This window comes from Leptonychotes weddellii, chromosome 1 (genome assembly GCF_054177405.1).
Source record: "Leptonychotes weddellii isolate Sample4059 chromosome 1, ASM5417740v2, whole genome shotgun sequence".
Lineage (NCBI taxonomy): Eukaryota > Metazoa > Chordata > Mammalia > Carnivora > Phocidae > Leptonychotes > Leptonychotes weddellii.
In genome coordinates this window covers 84,993,417-85,017,932 of record NC_138369.1, presented here as the reverse complement: position 1 = coordinate 85,017,932, position 24,516 = coordinate 84,993,417, and the positions used below count along the sequence as shown (strand labels likewise).

At 40.0% G+C, this 24,516-nt stretch overlaps 1 protein-coding gene across 1 annotated transcript in view; it reads left to right on the top strand.

Annotated features, from left to right (window-relative positions):
• Positions 1–24,516, top strand: part of PCOLCE2 (procollagen C-endopeptidase enhancer 2) — a 68,519-nt gene that overhangs the window by 30,541 nt on the left and 13,462 nt on the right. Inside the window, exons 3-5 of the mRNA XM_081827436.1 lie at positions 10,377–10,632; positions 14,996–15,120; positions 17,967–18,103. Of these exons, the coding sequence (XP_081683562.1) occupies positions 10,377–10,632; positions 14,996–15,120; positions 17,967–18,103 (518 nt within the window). The remainder of the gene's footprint in view (positions 1–10,376; positions 10,633–14,995; positions 15,121–17,966; positions 18,104–24,516) is intronic.

Below are 24,516 nucleotides of genomic sequence, written 5' to 3'. Positions count from 1 at the left end.
TACTTGCCTTACACCATTTTATTTTTTGACACTAAAAAGTTAGTTTGTAACAGGCCTTGAGCTGAACAAAATATATGCTCATATGTGTTGCCACACTTTGAGAGGTTGTCCTTTCTTTGGAGGGCATTTCTATTTGTGGATGAATGTACCCAGAGTTACATAAATGAGATACTAGATAAAGAAGAAGAGTTGTGGCCACTGGAACTTATCCTTCATCTATTCACCTCCTATCTCCAACAAGACCAAGAAGAAATTCTCTTAACAGTTTTTAAACTGTTTCCAAATAAGAGACTATTGAAAAATCATTCTTAAAGGAGGGAAAAGCCAAATCTGCAAATGACATATCAGATAAAGGGCTAGTATCCAAAATCTATAAAGAACTTATCAAACTCAACACCCAAAGAACAAATAATCCAATCAAGAAATGGGCAGAAGATATGAACAGATACTTCTCCAAAGAAGACATCCAAATGGCCAACAGATACATGAAAAAATGTTCATCACTCGGCATCAGGGAAATACAAATCAAAACCACAATGAGATACCACCTCACACCAGTCAGAATGGCTAAAATTAACAAGTCAGGAAATGACAGATGTTGGCGGGGATGTGGAGAAAGGGGAACCCTCTTACACTGTTGGTGGGAATGCAAGCTGGTGCAGCCACTCTGGAAAACAGTATGGAGATTCCTCAAGAAGTTGAAAATAGAGCTACCGTACAACCCAGCAATTGCACTACTGGGTATTTACCCCAAAGATACAAACGTAGTGATCTGAAGGGGTACGTGCGCCCCGATGTTTATAGTAGCAATGTGCACAGCAGCCAAACTGTGGAAAGAGCCAAGATGTCCATCGACAGATGAATGGATAAAGAAGATGTGGTATATATATACAATGGAATACTATTCAGCCATTGAAAAAATGAAATCTTGCCATTTGCAACGACGTGGATGGAACTAGAGGGTATTATGCTACGCAAAATAAGTAATCAGAGAAAGACAATTATATGATCTCATTGATATGTGAAATTTAAGAAACAAAATAGAGGACCATAGGGGAAGGGAGGAAAAAATAAAACAGGATGAAATCAGAGAGGGAGACAAACCATAAGAGACTCTTAATCATAGGAATCAAACTGATGGTTGCTGGAGTGGAGGGGAGCGGGGGAATGGGGTAATTGGTGATGGACATTAAGGAGAGCACTGGATATTATGTAAGACTGATGAATCACTTCTACCTCTGAAACTAATAATACATTATATGTTAATTAATTGAATTTAAAATTTTAAAAAAGTAAAAAAAATAATCTAGGATGGGCTTGGTAGAGCTCACTTTGAACTCACATCTTCTGCTCTGGTCTTGTCTAGAAGTGTATCATGCACATATGCGGTGCCCACAGTTCTCTCTTCAACACATGGTTAAGTGTGAAAGACAACTGTGAGAACTCACATCTTTGCCTGATACAATGAACACCTTTCAGGGACAGCATTTAAGACACACACAAATCACATGAAACAACTTGGGCGTCGGCCACTAGGTTCCTGTCTTGGGGGGAGGGGCGACAAGTGTTTGGTGCTGCTGTGGTTTGCACGCTGGGCAGGGAGACGCCGCGCACCGCCAGGCTACCCGTTGGCTGATTCAGTGGACAACATGGGAAGTATAGGTTTGTTATACAAGAAGTAGATGCTGGGCCATGGAAGCTGAGCTGCCCTGCTGTGGAATAGTCTGACTGCTCTTGCTACCGTGGTTTTGTTACTTACTGCTTGGTATGAATTTACAGCTCTTTGTTTTATAAATATTTATCGTGTGGCAGTGCTTTTAAAAATTTTATTGTTTGGGCGCCTGGGTGGCTCAGATGGTTAAGCGTCTGCCTTCGGCTCAGGTCATGATCCCAGGGTCCTGGGATCGAGTCCCGCATCGGGCTTCCCGCTCCTTGGGAGCCTGCTTCTCCCTCTGTTTCTCTCTGTCTCTCATGAATAAATAAAATAAAAATCTTTAAAAAAAAAAAAAATTTTATTGTTTGGTAATGCTTTTTTTATTTTGCAGTAAACCCTTTGGGGAACAAATAGCTCCCCATTTTTAATGAAAATCAAGTAGTGAATGTCCAGTTTTCAAGGAAGTTGACAATGAATGCATACCTTGCTCAGATTTGTCATCACTTACATCCAGAGTAGGGTCCTAGCGATACCAGCCACAGGAAAACCGGAAGATGCGCCTCTGTGAAGAGAACACAGTAGTGCCCCCTTACCTGCAGCCTTGCTTCACGCAGTTTCCCACAGTCAGCCATGGCCCAGCAGCAGCCGACAGTAGCCCAGGGCTGTGCCGCACCTCCAGGGTCGTCCCCCACCCTTCCTCTCCTCATGCAGCCATTTTCTCCTCTCACATCATGGTCAGAAGGGAAAGGATGTATACAATACAATGAGATATTTTGTGAAAGACCATGTTCACCTAATTTTTACTGCAGTTTATTACTATGATTGTCCTATTTTATTATGAGTTTTTGTTGTTAATGCCTTATCGTGCCTGCTTTATAAATTCAACTTTATCATAGGTATGTATGTATAGAAAAAAACAGTGTAGAAAAGGTTCTGTACTATCCGAGGTTTCAGGCATCCAATGGGGCTCTCGGAACGTATGCCCATGGACAAGGTGGGGACGGGACTATGGGACTCTACATTTAAACTTTATCTCCTCCCCCAAGCAAGACCTAAACCGCAGCTCATTGCCCAATCGCTTGTCCCCCCATCCTGGCTGTAACTATCTCAGGGGTCCCGTTGCTCTGGGTTCTGCTTTGGTGTTCCAGTGTTTCCCACTTGTGTTTTCTCTTGGCAGACTTGAGTTCAGTAACCCTCAACGGTGCTGGGTGGCGCCACCACAGCCTCGATTTCGCCTCTGACATTTTCGTCTTCACCCTTAGGGAGCATTTGCAAAAGAGGCATAATCTGAAGCCCAGGTTCTCGTTCATTTCACAGCCAAGCCTTTGGCTAACAGGTCCACGTCTTTTCTCAGCTCAAGAAGCACTCACGGCTGCTGATCGCCGTGTCACCCCAGCTGACCGGCTACACATAAGGGACTCAGAGGGTCATGATAGTGGTGCCAGAGGTATGAGTTACACTTTTGCAGGGGCCACTGAAATTACAGATGTACCTCAGTGGAGCTGATTTTACTCACTTTTGCGATTGCTCCAAATTGCCTGTTGCTTCCCCTGCTGTTCAAGCAGCCCGGGACTATCTGCTCTTTGGATGGCTATATTATAGCGTTGATTCGTATAGAATTTATACGCGGCAAAAAGAACAAAGATGTCTCCACAGTTGCCTGTCAGGGCGCTGCTGGGTAAGGATAGCAGGTGAACGTCACTATCCATTTGTTAATCAGGGTTATTAACACAAAGTGCAGAGCTGTAACAAATGACCCCCCAGGTTTCAGTGGCCTCACCCAACAAATGGCTATTTCTTGCTCCCTTCACAGTCCATTGCAGGTGGATGGCTGTCCTGGGCAGCCGTCCTTTGAGCATTAGCTCCTCTGTGGCTCTGCCGTCTCCTAGAACGTTCCATTTTCCTCCGTTGAATTCCCTCCTTAGAGCGAAAAGAGAACTGCAGAAGGATTGCATCAGACGTTCTGTGGCCAGGCCTGGAGGTGTGTGCATCACTTGTACCCACGGGCCGTTGACTGGGGGCCAGTCAATGGCCCCAGCCTAATTGCAGTGGAGGCTGGGAACTGTTGATTTCCTGTGTGCCCAGGCAGAGAAAACAAGATTGCTGAGCATCTCCTCAGTCTCTGCCACAGTCAGGCCATGGAAAACACAGTTGGGTGGAAGTCAGAGCTGGGCTTTGCCACTGATGTGCTGGGTGGCTTTAGGTAAGTCACCGTAACCACTCTGAGCTGTTTCTAACTTCCTGTAAGGGCTCTAACACTGCCTGCCTTGTATCTGTAAGTGAGTTTACGTTGTTGTATAAATACATGTGCTAGTAATAGGGGTTGTAGCCTGCACTCATTTTTTTAATCATTTATTAAGATTATAAGGATCCCAGTTACTGATTCAATAACTACTTTTTGAACTCCTGTAATAGCCAGGCACTGAACTAGCTGTCGACAAGCTCTGATCCCTGGGTCTTACATTCTGGTGGAGAGACAGATGACAATCTATAAAGAAATAACATGGTTATGTGATCTACGTGATCTAAAGCAACTGGAGGGCTCAGGATAGGCCTCTCTGGAAAGGCAGCACTTGAGCTGAGACCTAAATGATGACGTAGAGGCAGACACATGATTATTCGGGAGGAGATTGTGCCAAGCAGAGGGACCAAACTATGCAAAGCCCCTGAGGTGGGTCTTTGAACAGGAGGGATCCTTGAACAGCCAAATGGTTGCATGAGAGGGAAAGATTAGGTCAGAGATAGGGGCCATATCATGCAGGGCTTTAACCTCTCTGTGCCTCAGTTTTCTCACCTGTAAAATGGGCTAATAATATCAAGTTCATAGGGTGGCTGTAAAGGATTAAAAGAAATCATGTGTAAAGTGCTTAGAAAAATATCTGGCCCATGATATACGCTAAGTGTGTACAGTGAGTGAGGATTTTATTCCAAGCACAGTGGGCAAGTTTTGGACAGTTCACAGCAAGAGGAGTGTGACCTAATGTCCACCGGTGCCACCAGGCTGGGCTTGAGGTGGGGGTATCCTCCTTTCTTCCAGACATGAGAGTGTAAAGGGTTTTTTTTGGTGAAATTACCAATCCCCAGCCCCCAAAATGTTCAAAACATCACATGTTATTTCCATTAATCAAAATGTATGTTTTATTTTCCAAACATTTATAAAATGCCCTCTTCAAATATTTAAGTATACAAAGTATTTAAATATACACAGAATATACATGAATAAGATTTTGTAAGCTTCTGATTTATCCCCCTCTTGAAATAGAGCCAAATATTTGTGCATAGTGTGCACAAAAATTTCTCTGCATTACATTTGGGGAGATATGTGAGATGACACCAAGTTGCTGTGCCTCTTGAACTTTATGTGAACAACGTGCGGCCTTGTATTTTAGAGCATGCCATCCCAGAGGTCTGTTTATGGAGGAGGGCAGTCTTAGAAAATTGAAATGATGGCTTTAAAAAAAAATCAGACATGCTGCAGAAACAGATCTTTTTGCTCAAATTAGTAAATGGTGTGTTAGGGGGAAGAAAAGCTACAGACACAAAGGAGAGTTACCATTTCTACAGAAATCGATTCCATACAAAAGAGGCTGCCCTCCTATTTGCATTGTGCTCCTAGGATCCTGAAAATGCAAACCATCAGCTTAAAACGCACCTGCCCTGGTGGTTCTCTGGCAGCAGCTTGGGAACGGGCATCAAGAGACTTGGCTGTGACAGTAAGGACATGTCCGGGGCTGTGGGGTGAGCTGAGGTCATTGTGGCAGCACGAGGCTTTGGCCCACACAGGACTCAGCTGTTGACAGGAAAAAACATGAATATAGAATTGTTTTTCTACAGGCAGATAATGAATCCCCTGGTCAATATAATCTCACAAAACAGCAGCTTTTTCTCCATTGCCACCAAAAAAAGCATCTTAATGGAGTTTCTGCATTAAGTATTAGCATTACAGGAGATTTGAAATAGAAGGTTTCCCAAAAGATATGCATCTTCTTTTGTTTGTAAACAATGACCCAAGAAGGAGAGCAGCCTTCTGGAACTCTGCTGCCAATGGGGGTAGGAGATATTAGGACACGAGAGGTGGAGGGCCCAGTAGGTGCCTTGTCCAGGGTTTGTGCAAAAGAAGCTGGTGTTTCATTTAGCACCTGGCAGATTCATTTCACTTAACACATATTCATGATGCCCCTCTGCCTGGGGCCACGCACTGTCCAGAGGCTGGGATGCAGCAGTGACCAAGGCAGGAGGGAGCCTTGCCTCCTTGACCTCCATCTTTCAGGGAAAATAGACAGGGAGTAAGTGGGTTGAGCCACTCATGCTCAGGGACCCGAGGGGCAGGATGCTCACTGGGCAGAGCCCATCTTGGGAGGAGGAGCTGGGGTCTGGGAGTGCCTCCAAGAAGAGGTGACCTTGAAACTGAGACCCTTAATGTGAGCAACAGAGGGGCAGAAGTGGGAAAGTATTCTAGGCAGAAGGAATAGCTTGTGAAGGGCCTATGAGTTTTTGTTTTTGTTTTTTAAGATTTATTTATTTATTTATTTATTTATTTTAGAGAGCGAGCATAAGCAAGGGGAGGGGCAGAGGGAGAGAATCCTTAAGCAGACTCCGCACTGAGCGTGGACCCTGATGCAGGGCTCGATCCCAGGACCCTGAGATCATGACCTGAGCCAAAATCAAGAGTTGGCCGCTTAACCAAATGAGCCATCCAGGTGCCCCCTGTGTGTTTTTGTTTTTATTTTTATTTCTCCCCCTTCTTTTCTTCCTCACCCAGAAAACTCAAGGATGCCCAGGCTGGAGAATATGTACAGCATTATGCCATTTTCATTAATTTTTTTTTTTAAAGATTTTATTTATTTATTTGAGAGAGAGAATGAGATAGAGAGAGCATGAGAGGGGGGAGGGTCAGAGGGAGAAGCAGACTCCCTGCTGAGCAGGGAGCCCGATGCAGGACTCGATCCCGGGACTCCAGGATCATGACCTGAGCTGAAGGCAGGCGCTTAACCAACTGAGCCACCCAGGCGCCCGCCATTTTCATTAATTTTTAAAACAGGCACAAAAACACGACTGTGTATTTTGCGTGAATACATACACATTTATATAAAAGTATTTTGAATGGCACAGAAGGAAACCCACTAAAATTATGACAATGGTTGCTTCTGAGAAAGGGGAAAATGGGGCCTGGGATGGGGACAATAAACCTCATTTTATTTGAAAATGATTTATTTTAGTAAAGGAGACATTAAAAATGTGTTGACAAAATGTTAACAATAATTAATTCTGGATGGCTGGTACCTAGGTGTTTGTTATATTACTCTATCTTTATATATATATATATTTTTTTTTTCTTTTAATATCCTTAACAAAGAAAAATTGAGAGTAAAGACTGTAGATTCTTCAAGTGGAGGGGTCACCTTTGGAGAATATGCTTTACAAAGTCCTTGAGAGTGACTGTCTAGGAACTCTAAGCAAAGTTCACATCCCAGGGCACCAGATAATCTTGATTACTCACATTAAAATGAATAACAACTGTTGTGTTGTCTTGAAAGGGTTCCCTGCAGTATGCATCTCCCCTGCAATAGATTGCTCTTGGCCTTCAGTGCAAGATAGTATTTGTTTCTGGTTACGGTAGACCCACAACTGGTATCGATCTCTGCATCCTTCCTTCCAAAGAGTTTTTGCCTGGGGATGTTGTTGGGATCAACAGGTGTTCAAAATTTCAATGATGGAACCTTGTTCCTAGTGCTGAACATATGCCGATTTATCCCATTGGAAATGAGTATCCAGCTTGACCACAGAAAGGAATCAACAGAACTTTCTTAGTGCCAAAGAACTGAGAACTTACCAGTGAAACAAGACTGCCCTCCTTGCCCCTCTTTGCTTATCTTGTTGCAGAAAGACCCCAGGGCAGTTTTCCTCAGTTCTTGTAAATTTTAGCCCCTGGCTTGCTGTCACTGTCTTCAACACTCATCCTTGTCATAATTCATAGTAATTTCAGTATCTACGTGGAGGATCCTGTTGGGTCTTGCAGCTCCCCCCGACTCCATTGTTCCTCTGCCACCCACTTCCACTGCATTATCCTGTCTCCCCCACAGTCTAGGTTACTGTCCTCACCCCACTGATTCGAGATTTCTGTCCTTACCCAGCTTAGAGTCCATGGTCCATCATTATGGTCACTCCTCTGCCTACATCCTCAACTCTCTTGGCTCTCTCTTCATAGTCCTTGCTTGGCAAACTTAGACCACTCCCCCCATGCAGAACGGTCCCACTTTTAGTTTATGTACCTCAAGTGGGCCCTCAGCACTCCTGACACTCCTGCTATACTTCCTTAATCCGTTTACACACCTCTCCTCTGTTCTCAGACTCCTGATAGCTCCTCTCACATCCATGTTTGCTGCTGATGACCTTGTTTTCTCTTTCACAAAAGAAAAATTTCATCTGCTCTCACAGCCTCACTACAACCCCACCTGCCCCTGCCTTCCCTCCTCTCAGTAGGCACAATGGTCCATACTCCTTTCTAAGGCTGGACACCCCCCCGCCCCCCGCATCTGTGCCTTAGAGCAAATCTTCCCTTGCCTACCCAATGACATTCTCCAGCATCTCTCCCTCTCTCCTACTTTATCAATTTTGCCCTCCCTGTGGGATTATTCCCATTGGCATGCAAACGAACCTTAATAGAGCCCATTTTAATTATCCTGCCTTGACCCCCACCCCCTCTTCCAGCTACCCACAAATTACTCTGTTCGTCTTTCCAGCAAAGCTCCTTGAAAAACTTGTCCCTATTCCTCTCACCCATTTTCTCTTGATCCTTCTCTTGCCGGGCTTTATCCCTGCTGCCTCACCAAAACAGCTTTGTCAGAGTCACCAGTGACCTCTGGTTGATAAACCCAGTGGCCCGTTCTCAGTCATCTTCCTTTGCTCAGCAGCCACACCTGACTCGGCTGACTAGTTCTTCCTCCTTGAACACACTCTTTTCACTTGGCTTCTGGGTACCACACCCTTCTGATTGCGTCCTACTTCCTGACTCAGTCCCTACCTTGGTTTGACCGTATCTGGAAGACCTGATGACATCAGAGTGCCCCAGGGGTGAATCCTTCTACCTCTTCCCTTTTTTACTCTGTGGGTGGAAGAGCCTCAGAGCTTTGAACTACCCTCCACACAGTTTATCTACACATTTACACAGTCACTCTTCTTGCAAGGACAATCAACCTTAAATTAATATAGCTCAGAATGGTGTTTTGTTTTGGCTGGAAATTTTTCAGTGATTGATAGATTGCTTATATTTAAGATTACAGATGTGGCATCACATTTTTGTAATTTTCTGATCACAGGCTAACTAGAGATTGCATGCAAAAAAATAAATACAACAAAAAAACCCAGAGGAGTTCTCCAAGAGCTATCTCAGTGAGAATGTTTAAAAATTAAATTGCATTTTCTGCTATCAGCTTCACAGACTGTGGCTTTGGAACTTCTAATACTCACACTATTTAAGCCCCTAGCAATTAGAATATAGCCATGACAAAGCCAAAATATCCTTTTGAGACTCTTGCTCTACAGTTTTTGCCATGGGGTGTGTATGTCTTTGACAAAAAAGGCAAATAGCACTGGAAACACTGCTTCTTATCACAGAAAAAAAAATTTATGGCCCTGAACTCACCAACGTGGAAAGCCATGTTTATGTTAAAGCATCTATTGACCCTTGAGTATGAGATAATTACTTAAGATGACTATAAACCAACCACTGTTGGTGGTTGTGGGTTTGTTTTGTCTTTTAAATCACTGACTTTTTGTCATCTGTAAAATGAAATTCTTATGCCATTCAGTGGAGATCTCATGTAGTTGAAAAGGTAAAACGAATCTGATTGCGAGACTTTATGACCAAATACTTGAATGAATAAATTAAAAGAAGGTGTGAACTGGAAATGAAATGGGGCTTTTGTTAGAATCCTGCTGAATGCTTTTGTAGCCATTTTTTCTACCTGTTCAGGGAACAAGGAAGGAAACATTAAGAATTATATGGAGGAAATTATGGTGAAGAAAGTTGTATGAGAAAGTGAAAACTCATTTTCTTCATCAGTGCCTTGTGTTTCAAGGTTGCCTTGAAGTATATAAGTATATAAAGTTTTCATGTGGGAAACAAAAACTCAGTGACTCTGAGAAGAGATGATTCAGTAATTACTCAGCCTAATCAGTATAAATAGTTGATCTGGATTTTTCAGGACCCAAACTGAATTATCTATAAATTAACTGCACAGTTGCCAAACAATCCCTTCAGTTAAAACTTCACAGAAGCATTCTACATATTGAGATTATTCTGTTGTATTATTTATTTGTGAAGAATGATATTTCAGATGTTTCTTTGTCAAGCAGTATCTGTGGGTGCCGTGGTGTTTTACAGTTTGCAAATGTGTGCTAAGGTCCAGTCAGGACTGGTATTCTTTATAAGCAATGATTTACCAATTAATAAGACTGACTCAACATTTTGCAACTTTGTTGAGATAAACTCCCTAGGGATAAGATTGTGTACCCTCATGAATTGTGGGACAATAAATACTTACATTTTATTAGGAATTCATTATGGTAGAAAACCTTTCCTGAGTTCAGATTTAAGGGAAGAAAAGCATCATCTTGGGTATTACACTTTTTATCTGCTCACTTCAGTAATTGGCTCGATGGGAAGACTTCAGATACTGTTTTCATGACATGGTTTTCCAATTGGTGCTTTTCTCTCCAGGTTCCCGAGGGCAAAGTGGTGGTTCTGAATTTCCGATTCATAGACCTCGAGAGTGACAATCTGTGCCGTTACGACTTTGTGGATGTGTACAGTGGTCACACCAATGGCCAGCGTATCGGGCGCTTCTGTGGCACGTTCCGGCCTGGAGCCCTTGTGTCCAGTGGTAACAAGATGATGGTGCAGATGATTTCCGATGCCAACACAGCTGGGAATGGCTTCATGGCCATGTTCTCTGCTGCTGAACCAAATGAAAGAGGTACCGTTTCCACATAATGGCAGTCACAGCAGTAATCAGGCTCACGGTTATTGGATGCCTCCGGTGTGTTAGGCTCTATCCCAGGCACTTTGTATGTGTTTACTCCTTTAACCTAAAGTTGCAGAGCAGTTCTCCTCAAACGGAGCTAATAAATGCCACCTAACTACCAAGAGACCATTCCAAAAAGTCTCTCTTTTTTTAAAGCCATGTGATTCTTACCAAAATTCAAATATAGAAATTCCTGGAGTAAAAATGCGAAGCTTACATACACATATACACATACCCCTTCACTCCATTATAGTCCCGTCTTAGAAAGAGCCATGGCTGGTGGTTCCCATACCTTTCTATCTACACTCGTATGTATATACTTCAGTAGCTTTTTAAAAATCTAAGTGGGATCATACATTCACATTGTTTCACAACTTTTTTTTTTTTTTCACTTAAAACTATGTGTTGGAGTGTTTTCATGTTGGTACATATGAGTACCCGTGGGTAGAAACCGCTCCCCTGAAGAGATAACTGCAGTGGGCCAGATCTGTTAAATTTGGAGACTTTTGCTTGCGGGCATTTCCTAATCTGCTCTTGCTTCGAGCTGTTGTGCAGCATTTTGGTTTGAGATGTCAGAGGACAGGATCTGGGGCTGGCAGAGCAGCCAGACATTTGGGAGGAAATGCTGGCTGGGAGCTACAGAGGAATTGAGGCACAAAATATACAGATAAAAGCCACCTAGATCTTTGGTTGACAGCCAAACTCTACGTATGCAGAGGAGAGTCTAGTTGGCCTGGCACAAAAGCAGCAGCTGAAAAGATGAAAGTGAACAGAGATTACAGCTGCTGCCCACGGCCAGGGAGATGACTTTGAGCTTGACTGAGTCTAGGCAAGTGAAATGCCTGCTAGAACACAAATCCTTTTTCTATGGAACACAACAGAATCTAGAGTCTCTGTAATGTGTCATTCATAATATCCAGTATCGTCATGTGATAAAGCCAGAAAAGTGTGTCTGTATTCAAGAAAAAAAGTCAATAAAAACTGATCCCAAGATAACTCAGATGTGGCAGTTAGCAGACAAGCACTTAAAGCAACTATTGTAACTGTCTAAGGACTTAAAGAGAAATAGATGTATAGTAAGTAAACAGGTTGAGAATTTCAGAAGAGAAACAGAACTATAAAACTATAAACTATAAAAAAAGAATAAAAGAGTAATTCTAGAACTGAAAAATACAGAATCTGAAATTTAAAAATATACCTGGTGGGCTTACAAGCAGATTGGAGATGGCAGAAGAGTCAGTGGATCCGAATAGAAATGAGCCAATCTGAAGAACCAGGAGGAAAAAGATGAAAGGAAAAGAGCCCAAGAGGTGGTCTAACGAGTGTATCAAGTGGTCTAACGAGTGTAATTTGTATCCCACAAGAGAGGGAGAGTAGTGCAGGAAAAATGTCTGAAGAAATAATGGCTTGAAGCTACCCAGATTCAATGAAGAACATTAATTTATAGAGCCAAGAAGATGAACAAACCCCAACCAGGATAAATAAAAATAAAGCCACACTGAGGAACATCAAAATTACAGAAATCTAAATATAAAGAGAAAATCTTAAAATCAATGAGATGAAAATCAAGTCACATACAAGGGAACAATGGTGTGAAGGATGGCTTTCTTTTAATTAGAAACAGTGGAGGCCAGAAGGCAGTAGAACAGCATTCTTAAAGTGCTGGAGTAAAACTATCAACCCAGAATTCTATAGCCAGTCTTCAGAAATGAAAGTGAATGAAAGACATTTCTTGCATCCCGAGAAATATTAAAGGAAGTTCCTCAAGTTGAAGGGAAATGGCCCCACAGGGTAACACGAACGTAATGGAAGGGTTGGAGGCCACTGGAAATGGTAAATATAAAAGACTATATATTATTTCATGTTCTTAATTTCTTTACATGTATCTGTTCAAAACAGGACAAAAAAAAAACCCCTGTAACACTGTATTGTGGAATATGGAATGTATGGTAGAATATATATGACAATAATAGAACAAAGGTAGAAGTTAAGGAGAGGTAAACGGAACTTTACTGTTGCATACACACACACACACACATACACACACAATACGTGAAGAAATACAATATTAACTCTAAGCAGATTGTGATAAATTAAAGATGCACATTGTAATCCCTAGAGTACCCATTAAAAATGCAAGAGTTATAGCTAAAAGCCAAAAGGTTAAAACAGAATACTAAAATTTTTCAACTAACCCAAAGAAGGCAGGAAAGGAAAAACAGATGAAACAAGAGAAAGGTGAGACAAATAGAGCAAAGTAGCCAATGGCGCACCAAACCCAAGCATATCAATAAATACATTGATTGCCAAGGATTAAATACTCCAGTTAGAAAACAGAGATTATTAGAACAGTTTACAAAGCAAGGCCTAACTATACATTGTCCACAAGAAAGCACTTGAAATACAAACTAGGTTTAATGTAAAAAGATGGAAAAATATGTACCATGCACACATTATTAAAGTTAATAAAGATCCCAATAAATATGAACATGGGCAAACACTTGAACAGACACTTCACAAAGGAAGTTACATGAATGATTAATAAGTACATGAAAAACTGCTCAGTATCCTTTGTTAACAAGGTAATGCAAACTAAAACCACATTGGGATACCGTTACAAACCCACCAGATTGGCTAAACCAACTGACATCATCAAATGGTGGCAAGGATGTGCTATGACCAAAGTGCTTGTACCTGGAGAGGTATAAAATTCTACAGCCTCGAGAGGAAAATCTTTCGTAGTTTCTTCTGAAGTTAAACATCTACATCCATTCTCGGCCCAGGAATTGCTTTTCTGGGTATTTGTGCAAGAAAAATGAAAATGCTTGTCCACAAAGAGATTTGTACAAAACAGTTCACAGCAGCTTCATTTACAATAGTCCAAACCAGAAACATCCAACAGAGGAAGAGGTAGACACATTGTGTTTCCACACACCAGAATCACACAGCAGAGTAAAAGAACAAACTACCAACCTGCACGCAGTATGAATGCATCTCAGACATTGTGCTAACAAGCAAGGGAAGCCAGACGCAGAAGAGTCCACAATACATGATTCCATGTATATGAAGGTATAGAATAAAACTAATCTAAGGTGAAATTTTTCAGAAAAGTGGTGTGGAGAGTTGGCAGACTGACTGGGAAGGGGTACAGGAGTTTGGTGGGAAATGGATTCTGTATGGTCACAGGAGTGTGGCTTACATAAGGGGATTAATTTTTCAAATTAGTACAGCTAAGGTTTGTGCATTTCACAGTGAATGAATTTACCTTTGAAATCTGTAAAATAATAATAATAATAATGAAGCAGGTGGTAGGGATTGGATAGTGGTATTAATAAAAAGAACAGTAGAATGATGATAAAATTGTTGAAATTAATTGTTGGATGCATAGAAGCTCATTCTATTATTCTATTTACTTTGTATCTGCTTGAAATTTTCCGTGAATAAAGTTTCAGAAATTATCCAACCTCAATTTTTATAATGTGTTTTCTTAGAGATGCCTTTTAAGAATGATTATCTTCTGTGTCAAAGAAATATTTAATTTGAAGTATATTAGTTCCCTTAGTTTCAATTCAGTTTTTCTGTTAGTTAAATTCAAATAAAATTAAATTTAGAACTTTGTATTAAAATACCGTTCTAAAATTACTCCTGTTGACCTATCAGTACATATGCATGGAATGTCTGAAATGATGTTTCTCAAATATTAGTTGTGGTTAGTTTTAGGTGGTTGAATTTGGGGTAATTTTCTTTTTCTTCTTGATGCTCTTCTAGTATTGCTGAAAATTTATAAACACTGTTTTTACAGACAAAAATTATGCTTAAAAATTATTAAAGATGTGTAGCATATAGAGTTTTCTGGTAATGAGATTTTTCTCTGCCAACTAATTCAAATTTTGTCCGTGGGCATGCATTTTAATGCTATTAATAAATACCTCTGCCTTGAGGGTTCTTTAAAATCTATGTAATTTGTTGAGCCAGCATGATTTCTGAATGCGTTCATGCCCAAATGTTTTGTCTTTACTTGACCAAAGGAAAGAAAGAAAGAAAAGAAGCTACAGCCCTGACTCCACTCCTATGCTCTCTTGTGCTGATGTGATGATATGTTAAGTAATAGAGATCTTCAGTGTGTGTGGCGGGTGGGGGAGTGTAAGAGGCTGTGTAACCGTATTTTAAGAAAAAATTTTAGGAGCTTCTGCCATTGCCTTTATTGACTGTATTATTACCAATATTCCAAATGCCCAGTCTGCTTATGGTAGCATTGCCATAACCTGTAGCAGGATATAAACTTGGATTTTTTTTCCATACTTAAAAACTTCAGGAGATCAGTATTGTGGAGGACGCCTTGAAAGACCTTCTGGCTCTTTTAAAACCCCCAACTGGCCAGACCGAGATTACCCTGCAGGAGTCACTTGTGTGTGGCACATTGTAGCCCCAAAGAATCAGGTAAGATTCCCTAAAAACATGAAGAAGGCATGCATGTGTGAATTGCCTAGATGGTGCGAGGGGCCCGTCTCTCAAGAGCATAGCATGCAGGATGAGGAAGGCCTGCTGGACACACGTATCTCTTCAAACAAAGACCCAGATTGAAATTACTTTTGCACTATTTGACTTGCAAAAGTCCTGCATTTAATTTCCTAGTATATAAATACAATTTTCAAATTTCAGTACAAATAGTAAACAAATCCCTGTGAGATTGTTGAACCCCGTAGAAGATGTTATAAACAGCAGTGACCGAGTGTGGGACGATTGGAATCCCCAAGTATATGTAGGTTTTAGGTTACCATTTGTTCACGTGGCAAATGCACTGTGACAGCTTCACCTGGACAAAGTTGATGCAAGCACACCACATCTTCCCCTCAGAGAACGAGTCTGAAAACTAATCTGCTCTGTGGGTATTTTTTTGGTTATTGTTTAACATAAAATTTGTGCAGGTTCCCCACAAATAACTTTATTCATTGCTGTAAAACAATCAACAGAGAGGGTCTGATTTTCCAGTGCTTATTAGTTTGTGGTTATGTGAAATTTTACCATTTCTGGGAACCACTTTCAGATATGAATTGCAGGACAAAACGTAGCATGGGAATAGACCATGCCTACTTTGTGGACTTTGGAAAATAACTTTTAAAAAATTATTATTGTTACAAACACTACAGACTGTACTCAAACATTAGAGTGTGAGCATTATGATACTGTTTAAAAAAAAACTTTTCTAGGACACCTGGGTGGCTCAGTTGGTGAAGCGACCCACTCTTGATTTTGGCTCAGGTCATGATCTCAGGGTCCTGGGATCGAGGTGTCAGACTCCCCACTCAGCAGGGAGTCTGCTTCTGTCTCTCTGCCCCTTCCCCCGACTCGTGTGTGCACACACTCTCTCTAAAATAAATAAATCTTTAAAAAATTTTTCTGAACTGATCTTTTGTATCACTTACACAAATACTGTTTGCCATATATTGATTTTTAAATGGAAAATTATTCAAGCAAATACACCATTCAAGTTAGTGATTTGAACACACACACACACGCACACACACACTTTGATCATAATCCCCAAACCCAGTTTTATTTTTAAGAATAAAAATATGGTCATTTACTTAATGATGAAAGATTCTACACATTTATTGAATTTTTAATAGTTTAAAATAACAGCATTTAAGCCATTATATAATTCTTGAGATTGTACTGGTCATTTGTCTCTCTGTGACATTTGGAAAATATATTAATTAGCCCAAATAATTTCAGCTTAATTATCCTTGCAGATTACAATTCAGCATCTTTTTTCCAGTGTTCATCTCTTTGATTATTTAAACTTAAACACATTTTCCTAATGTGATTTTTGGCTTCAGCCAAGTAGTTTTTAGTCATTGTTGTAATGAAATCACTGGAAGCACTGTCAAAGAAGAAGAATATAATGGGAAGATTAAGTCCTAAGTAATTTCTATGCAAATCTATGAGCATTTTCTTCTGCTAACAACTTACCTTCATTTTTTTAATCATAGCTTTTCCCTTTATTCTCCTATTTATTTACTTATTTTTTAATCTTCTCTCCAAAAGTTGTTATGTGACTAATTTCTAAGTAGAGAAAGTTCAGCCAATTTTTAATAATCTGGAAAGCATTTTATTATTAAATGGTGAGCAGTTATTGAACCCAAAGAGGAACTATTTCAATATAATTTAAAGCAGTGCTAAATATGAATAAGCTGTTATTCACCCATAACTGGTGCTGACTTTTTAAAGGTGGGTAACTACATAGATATGTGGCAATTATGTTCAAGCCAAAATTTATCTTTGGTCCCTCTGTGATGCTGTTGCTGTTACCATCTTCATCCAATTACTGTGTGTGATCACAGTCTTCTTTAGCTAATAACTAGGGCCTGTTCTAACAGGAATTAATGCCCATTATCTTCCCTAAGCAGCAGGGAGGGTTGCCTTGCCTGCCCACCTGCTGCCCAGCAAAAGTAGGGACCAGCTCTCTGGGTCCATGGGTATATATGAACCCAGCGTGATTTCCTTTGATTCACACATTGGAGGTGCTCTGGAAAAATCTGCTTGTGAGGGGAATGATTGCCTATTAAACCAAAACTTCCTATTAACTTGAATAACTTAGGACACTATTATTGGTACTAGTGCAAAAAAATAAAGAAATACTTAAGAAATCTAACACTGACTTTGTTTATCAGTGCTTTCATGCAGCCTCTTCAGAAATCAACCACATCACCAAATAGGCTGTCCTCAACTCAGTAGGCACACTTTTCAAACATACTTTAAGACGACTCGCAGTCAGTCCCCACTTCCTGAATCTCTGGTCCTAAAGAATTTGCCTGCTTACATGTGATAAGAATGTCATTCTCCTTCCCTCGAAAGAGGAACAACTCTATCCACCACCTCACCTACCCAAGCACGTAACACATACACCACACCTCAACACATCTCAGAGAAGAAGAATGAAGTTGGTATATACCTCTGCTTCCCACTCCAACACGTATCCAATTATGGTCTTAAGGTAGGTTGTTAGGGTTATATGGTGTTCCCATACATTTGTAACTGTAGGTGAACAGATCTCTTAAATTTAAGTTCTTAACTAAGGATAGTCTTTTGAAATTATTAAAAATAAAGAATACCACAGTTTTGTTAACTACAGAAGAAATATGAAAACAACAAGAAACAATTCAGACAGAATGAATGCATTCTTTACTAAGGAAAATCCTACAGATCTGGGGAGAGGAAGATTCCCGTATGAGCTTATTCCTCAGGGCTATCTTGATGTTTCTAATGTTGTGCTTTCTCTAAAGCTTATAGAATTAAAATTTGAGAAGTTTGATGTTGAGCGTGATAACTATTGCCGATACGATTTTGTGGCTGTGTTCAATGGTGGAGAAGTCAATGACGCTAAAAGAATCGGCAAGTATTGTGGCGATAGTCCACCTGCGTAAGTAGTGCTGTTTTATTTCCCTAATGTTTTAGTGGCTCTAAACTTCTTTTTTATTCAATTGCCCAGTTACATTTTATTTTCTGGAAGATTCTATGCTGTTGTTGTTTTCTTCACAAATCCTTGGGTTCCATGGCAGTAGAGTCCCATAGAGCACTAGCACAAAGAGTCGCCAACCCAGAGAGTGAGGTGACATTAATGAGTCTGTAGCAAGACCTTGACAGGCAAACAGATAACAGAAGCAGAGTTCGTGATGCCCCAGAGTCAGATGCTAGCCAGATACCTGGATACGTCACTGCCTTACAAAGGTGAGCTCAAGCATCAGAGTGGAAAGGGGGAAGTTCTGAGAAAAAAGCAGGGGCTAAAATTTGGAGATCCAGACAAGGAAACCTGGACACTCATGACAGACCCAGATGATTTTACCTGATCAGAGACCTGTCCTGGACCTTTTGGGGCTTTGTGCCTTTCCTCACATTGTTGCTCAAACTTGTGCTCGGTGAGCCTGAAAGGCACCGTGTATTTATCGACAAACATTTATGGAGCTAAGAGCTCTGCCACTCACTAGCTATGTGACGTTGGGCAAGTTGCTGAATTCCTCTATTCTGTACTGGTGCAATGCAAGACTGTATTTTGGGGCAGGATATTTCACGCCTTCACATACAACACTAGGGAAATTACTACAGCGTGGGGCATCTGGCTTGCTTAGTGGGTGGAGCTTGCAACTCTTGACCTCAGGGTTTTAACTTTGAGCTCCATGTTGGGTGTAGAGATTATTTAAAAAAAAAATCTTTAAAAAAAAAGGAAATTTCTACAGCTTGCTGTCCAACTCACCATTATGCCAATTTAAATACCCTCTCTACTCTGTTGCTTAAACATAATTAGATTATGTGCATCCCTTGATTTTACATGCGTATCTATGATTCCCGTAGATGCATTTGAGGTAAAGCAAGGTATTTTTCAATTTAAATTCATTTGGATTGTTTGATAATATTAAAAATTTTTAAGACATACAAGTTGGTTAAAATTCAAACATTACTAAACCCAAATTTGACTCTCCAGCTGAATGTGTTAGAGAAAGGCCCATTTCTAAGTTGTCAGCGAAGGTGTTCCTTCTGTATTCTTTTCCTGCTGCTGCTGTAACAAATTACCACAAAACCAAGTGGTTTAAAACAACACATTTATTCTCTTACACTTCTGGAGGTCAGAAGTCTGAACTCACTTTCACTGGGCTAAAGTCAAGCTGTCAGCAGGGCTGTTTCCTTCTGGAAGCTCTGAGGGGAGAATCTGTTTTCATGCCTATTGCAGCTTCTAAGAAGCTGCTGCATGTTTTGGCTGTGGTTCCCTCCTCCATCTGCAAAGCACATCCCTCCTGTCTCTGCTTCTGTGCTCGTATTACCTCTCCTCTTCTGGAGTCAAACCTCTGTCTTCTAAGGACACCTGTGGTTACATTTAGGGCCCACCTAGACAATCCAGGATACTGTCCCCTTCTCAAGACCCTTAACTTGATCACACCTGCGCAGTCCCTTTGCACATAAGGTAGCATATTGACCAGCTCCAAGGATTGGAATGTGGACATCTTGGGGGGGTCACTCTTCAGCCTACCACACCCTCCTCTATTCAAAGCCAATCTTTTCATCTATGTCCTTCTTCTGACCTCCTCCTTTTCTCGCTTGAAACTTCCCTCTATCCAATAGTCCTCTTCTTTTTCTCCATCGTCTCCATCTTTTACCTCTGCTTCCTTTTTTCTTTCTTTCCCATAACCTATAAATTTAAGTTTTCCTGAATGAAGAAGAAAAAAAAGGAACCCTTTCTTGACTCTATCCTGCTGTAGCTTTTTCTGCCATGTCTCTCCTCTTTATATTCAAATATTTTTAAAATTTTTTTCAAGTTTCATTTCCTAGCAATATGGAAAAGTAGATAGCCTTTAAAATCGTACAGGGATAAACACCAAACAGTGTTCCTAAGTTAAAAAAAATTTTTTAAACATTGCTCAGTTGGCAAAAAATAAGACAGCTCATCAGAGGTCAAAAATGTTGAGAATCCCAAATCCACAAGGATAAATAAGTACTTGCAGGTGGCAGCTTCCTTCAGGACATGTGCCAGTTCTTAGTAACCTAGAACTTCATTTGCAACAGACCAGGCTTAGAGATAGGAGACAGAGCTCAGGGTCCAGGCAAGGGACGAGACTGGATCAAAGACCAGAACATAAAGAAGGCACCCATAGAAAGTGACACCAATGTGACTGAACTCATTCTCCTCCTCCCCAAGGGACATAGTAAGGAAATTGGCTGTTTGGTAAAGGGAAGAAAAGGTAGTCTCTCATGAGAATTCCTAACTAAAAACCAGTCCACATGTGAGTTTGAGGTTAGAATTTATACTACCTGACTGTACAAAAAAACTGTAGTCAAGAATTTAAAGTTTCTGGGACGCCTGGGTGGCTCAGTCAGTTATGAGTCATATGATAATTTAAACAAGAAACTGAATACATGTGTTAAATAGCTGATAAGACATAGCTCCAAAGAGGATTAGGGAACTGGGAAAGAGTTGTGAAGTAATTACGTGGAATATAACGTAAAAAGACAATACATGAAAAATATAAAAAAGAGGGTAAGAGCCATAGAGGCTAGAGTGCAAGGATCTAATATACATTTAATTGGAGTTCCATAAGAAAAAAATAGAGAATGTAGGAAATTTAATGTTTGAAGAAATAACAGCTGAGTTTTTCCAATATAAATGACAGATACCAATTATTAAATTCAAGAACTCAATAAATCCTAAGCAAAACATTTTAGAATCAGACTGTCATGTTTAATGAAAAACCAATTTTGTTATTTTTAAATGACACTAATTCTTCCCATTCATGAGAAAGTATATAGCTCCATTTATTGAGGTCTTTTAAAATACCTTTGAATGAGGTCTTATAATTTTCTCTATTAAGGCCTTATACACAATTATGAGATTTATTTTTGAGTATTTTATATTTTTAGTTGCTATGAAAATAATATCTTTTTAAAAATACAAACTTTTGGGGGGTATATTAATATACCCATTCCTGCACGTATTTTAGAATTATTTACTCAGGAAAATCTCTTGTTTGTGAATAAAAGAATTAAAAGACCTTTTCAGTTAAACAAGAGCTGAGAGAGTTTTCTACCAATAGACCCTAACTAAAGAAACTTCATATTCTGTACTTCAGGCAGAAAGGTAGCAGTCACTGAATAAAGAACTGAACTACAGGAGGAAACACTGAGCGAAGATCCTGGTCCTAAGAGCTGAAGGACTTGCAGGCTCCTGTGTTGTTGAGGAATAGGGTGAAGATATTAAGCTGTGTAATATGCTAAAGTAAATGTGGATGTTAAATTTAGGGCAACCATTAGAGTCTTTAACTTCCAAAACAGTGGAGAGAAAACATGAAATGAGAAAAAAGTTCATTCCAAAGGAAGGCAAGAAAAGAGAAAAGGACAAACATTTTATTTTTATTTTTATTTTTTTTTAAGATTTTTATTTATTTGACAGAGAGAGATACAGCGAGAGAGGGAACACAAGCAGGGGGAGTGGAGAGGGAGAAGCAGGCCTCCCGCCGAGCAGGGAGCCCGATATGGGGCTCGATCCCAGGACCCTGAGATCATGACCTGAGCCGAAGGCAGAGGCTTAACGACTGAGCCACCCAGGCGCCCCAAGGACAAACATTTTAAAAGGAAAGACAAAAAAAGCACAAAATAAGATGGTAGAATTATATCTAGATCTATGTGTAATCAATATAAATGCAAATGGATCAAATCATTAGTGAGAAGACAAAGCATATTAGACTGGATAATAAAACAAATCCAATATATGCTGTTTATAAGACATATCTCCAAAAAAAATAACACAGAGCATTTGAGCTTAAAAGGATAGAAAAAGATACTGGAAGCAAAGGCCAATTGAAAGAAAACTGGCATAGCTTTATTGATATCACGGAAAAGTAGATTTTAGGCAGAAAGCATTACTAAAAATAGTTACTGTGTAATGATAAAAGGTACAATTTATCAGGAAGATGTAATAATTGTAAACTTATATGTACAGAAAAATATATAAAGCAAGAAATAGATAAATAAAAATTACTAGATCTGCAAAGTCCACTATTATAGTAGGAGATTCTTTTTTTTTTAATTTAATTTTATTATGTTACGTTAGTCACCATACAGTACTTCATTAGTTTTTTTTTTTAAAGATTTTATTTATTTATTTATTAGAGAGAGAGCGAGAGAGAAACAGCATGAGAGGGGAGAGGGTCAGAGGGAGAAGCAGGCTTCCCGCAGAGCAGGGAGCCTGATGTGGGACTTGATCCCAGGACCCTGTGATCATGACCTGAGCTGAAGGCAGACGCTTAACGACTGAGCCACCCAGGCGCCCCCAGTACTTCATTAGTTTTTGACAGGGGGCAGGGCAACTCTGCCCAAACAGGGTTGCCTGAGTAACAGCACGGCAGGCTCCTCCCTGAGAAGACAGGCTGGGAGAACAAGAGGCCAACAACCCTAAGGTCCCTACAAAACAGGTTCATCTTACTTGGGTTGTGGTCAATAATTTGGACTCTGTACATTCCCTCAACCACCCCTCAACAGAATGACTAGGAGGAGGAACCCCCAAAATAAGAAAGACTCAGAGACTGTGACTTCTGCCACAGATTTACAAATGGATACAGATATAACTAAGATGTCGGAGATGGACTTCAGGGTAACAGTTATGAAGACGATAGCTAGAATGGAGAAATCGATTAATGGCAACATTGAGTCTCTAAGGGCAAAAATGAAAGCTAAACTGGCAGAACTTAAAAATGCTATCAATGAGATCCAATTGAATCTAGATACTCTAACAGCAGAAGAACGAATTAGTAGGAGATTCTTTTTTTTTTTTTAAGATTTTATTTATTTATTTGAGACAGAGAGAATGAGAGAGAGAGAGCACATGAGAGGGGGGAGGGTCAGAGGGAGAAGCAGACTCCCTGCCGAGCAGGGAGCCCGATGCGGGACTTGATCCAGGAACTCCAGGATCATGACCTGAGCCGAAGGCAGTCGCTTAACCAACTGAACCACCCAGGCGCCCTTAGTAGGAGATTCTTAACACATCCCTTTGAGTAGTTCATAGATTAACTGTCGATTGGAGAAGGATGGAAAATTGGGATGTAGAAGATTTGAAAAACAATTAACAATTTTAATCTAACGGATAAATCGAAAACAAGTGCATTCAACAACTGGGGAAAATACATTTTTTTTTTTTAAGCAAAAATGGACCCAGGAAAAAGAAAACCCAGAATTGCCAAATAATCATTAAAGAAACTTAATCTGTAGTTAAAAGTCTTCCTATCAAGGGGGGTGGGGTGGAGGGGATCAGGCCCAGATTGTTTTTCTCCATGAATTCTAACAAACATTTGAGGAACAAATGATGCCAACAGGATACAGATTCTTCCAGAGAAAAATAGGGATTGTTTCACAGCTGATTTTATAAAGCTAGTATAAATTGACACCAAAACAAGGTAAGGACAGAACCAAAAAGAGAATATTAAAGACTAATCTTACTTATGAATGTGATGAAAAATAAATCTTAAAGAAAAAATATTAGCAAGTCAAATCTAACAATGTATAAAAAAGGCTCTCTATCCAGGAATTCAAGGTTGGCTTGAATTTAGAAAATCTACTAATATAATTGTATATGTTACCAGATTAAAGTGTGACTTGTAGATTTAAATTTTAATTTATTGGAAACATTAATTTATTCAAGAATATCTTTTCTTAAAAAGCTTGAATAAACAATTTTGGGGGTGCCTGGGTGGCTCAGTCAGTTGGACATCCAACTCTTGATCTCAGCTCATGCCTTGATCTCAGGGTCGTGAGTTCAAGCCCCACATTGGGCTCTTTGCTGGGCATAGAACCTACTTAAAAAAAAAAAAAGTTTGTATTTTTAAAAAGATATTATTTTCATAGCAACTAAAAATATAAAATACTCAAAAATGAATCTCATAATTGTGTATAAGGCCTTAATAGAGAAAATTATAAGACCTTATTCAAAGGTATTTTAAAAGACCTCAATAAATGGAGCTATATACTTTCTCATGAATGGGAAGAATTAGTGTCATTTAAAAATAACAAAATTGGTTTTTCATTAAACATGACAGCCTGATTCTAAAATGTTCATGGAATTGCAAGGAGTTGGGGGAAGGGGATGACACTAGGCAGTTCTGAAGGAGAACCTGGCAGGAGGGTTTACCTTACATGATGGAGCCATATCAGAAAGCTGTCGTAATTAGGACAATGAGGTTTTAATAGAAATAGACAAACAGACTAATGAAGACACCAAAGAGAGTCCAGAAACATATCCACACATGTCTGCAGATGGGGCACATCACAGAGACCCACATGTCAGCTAGTTAAAAA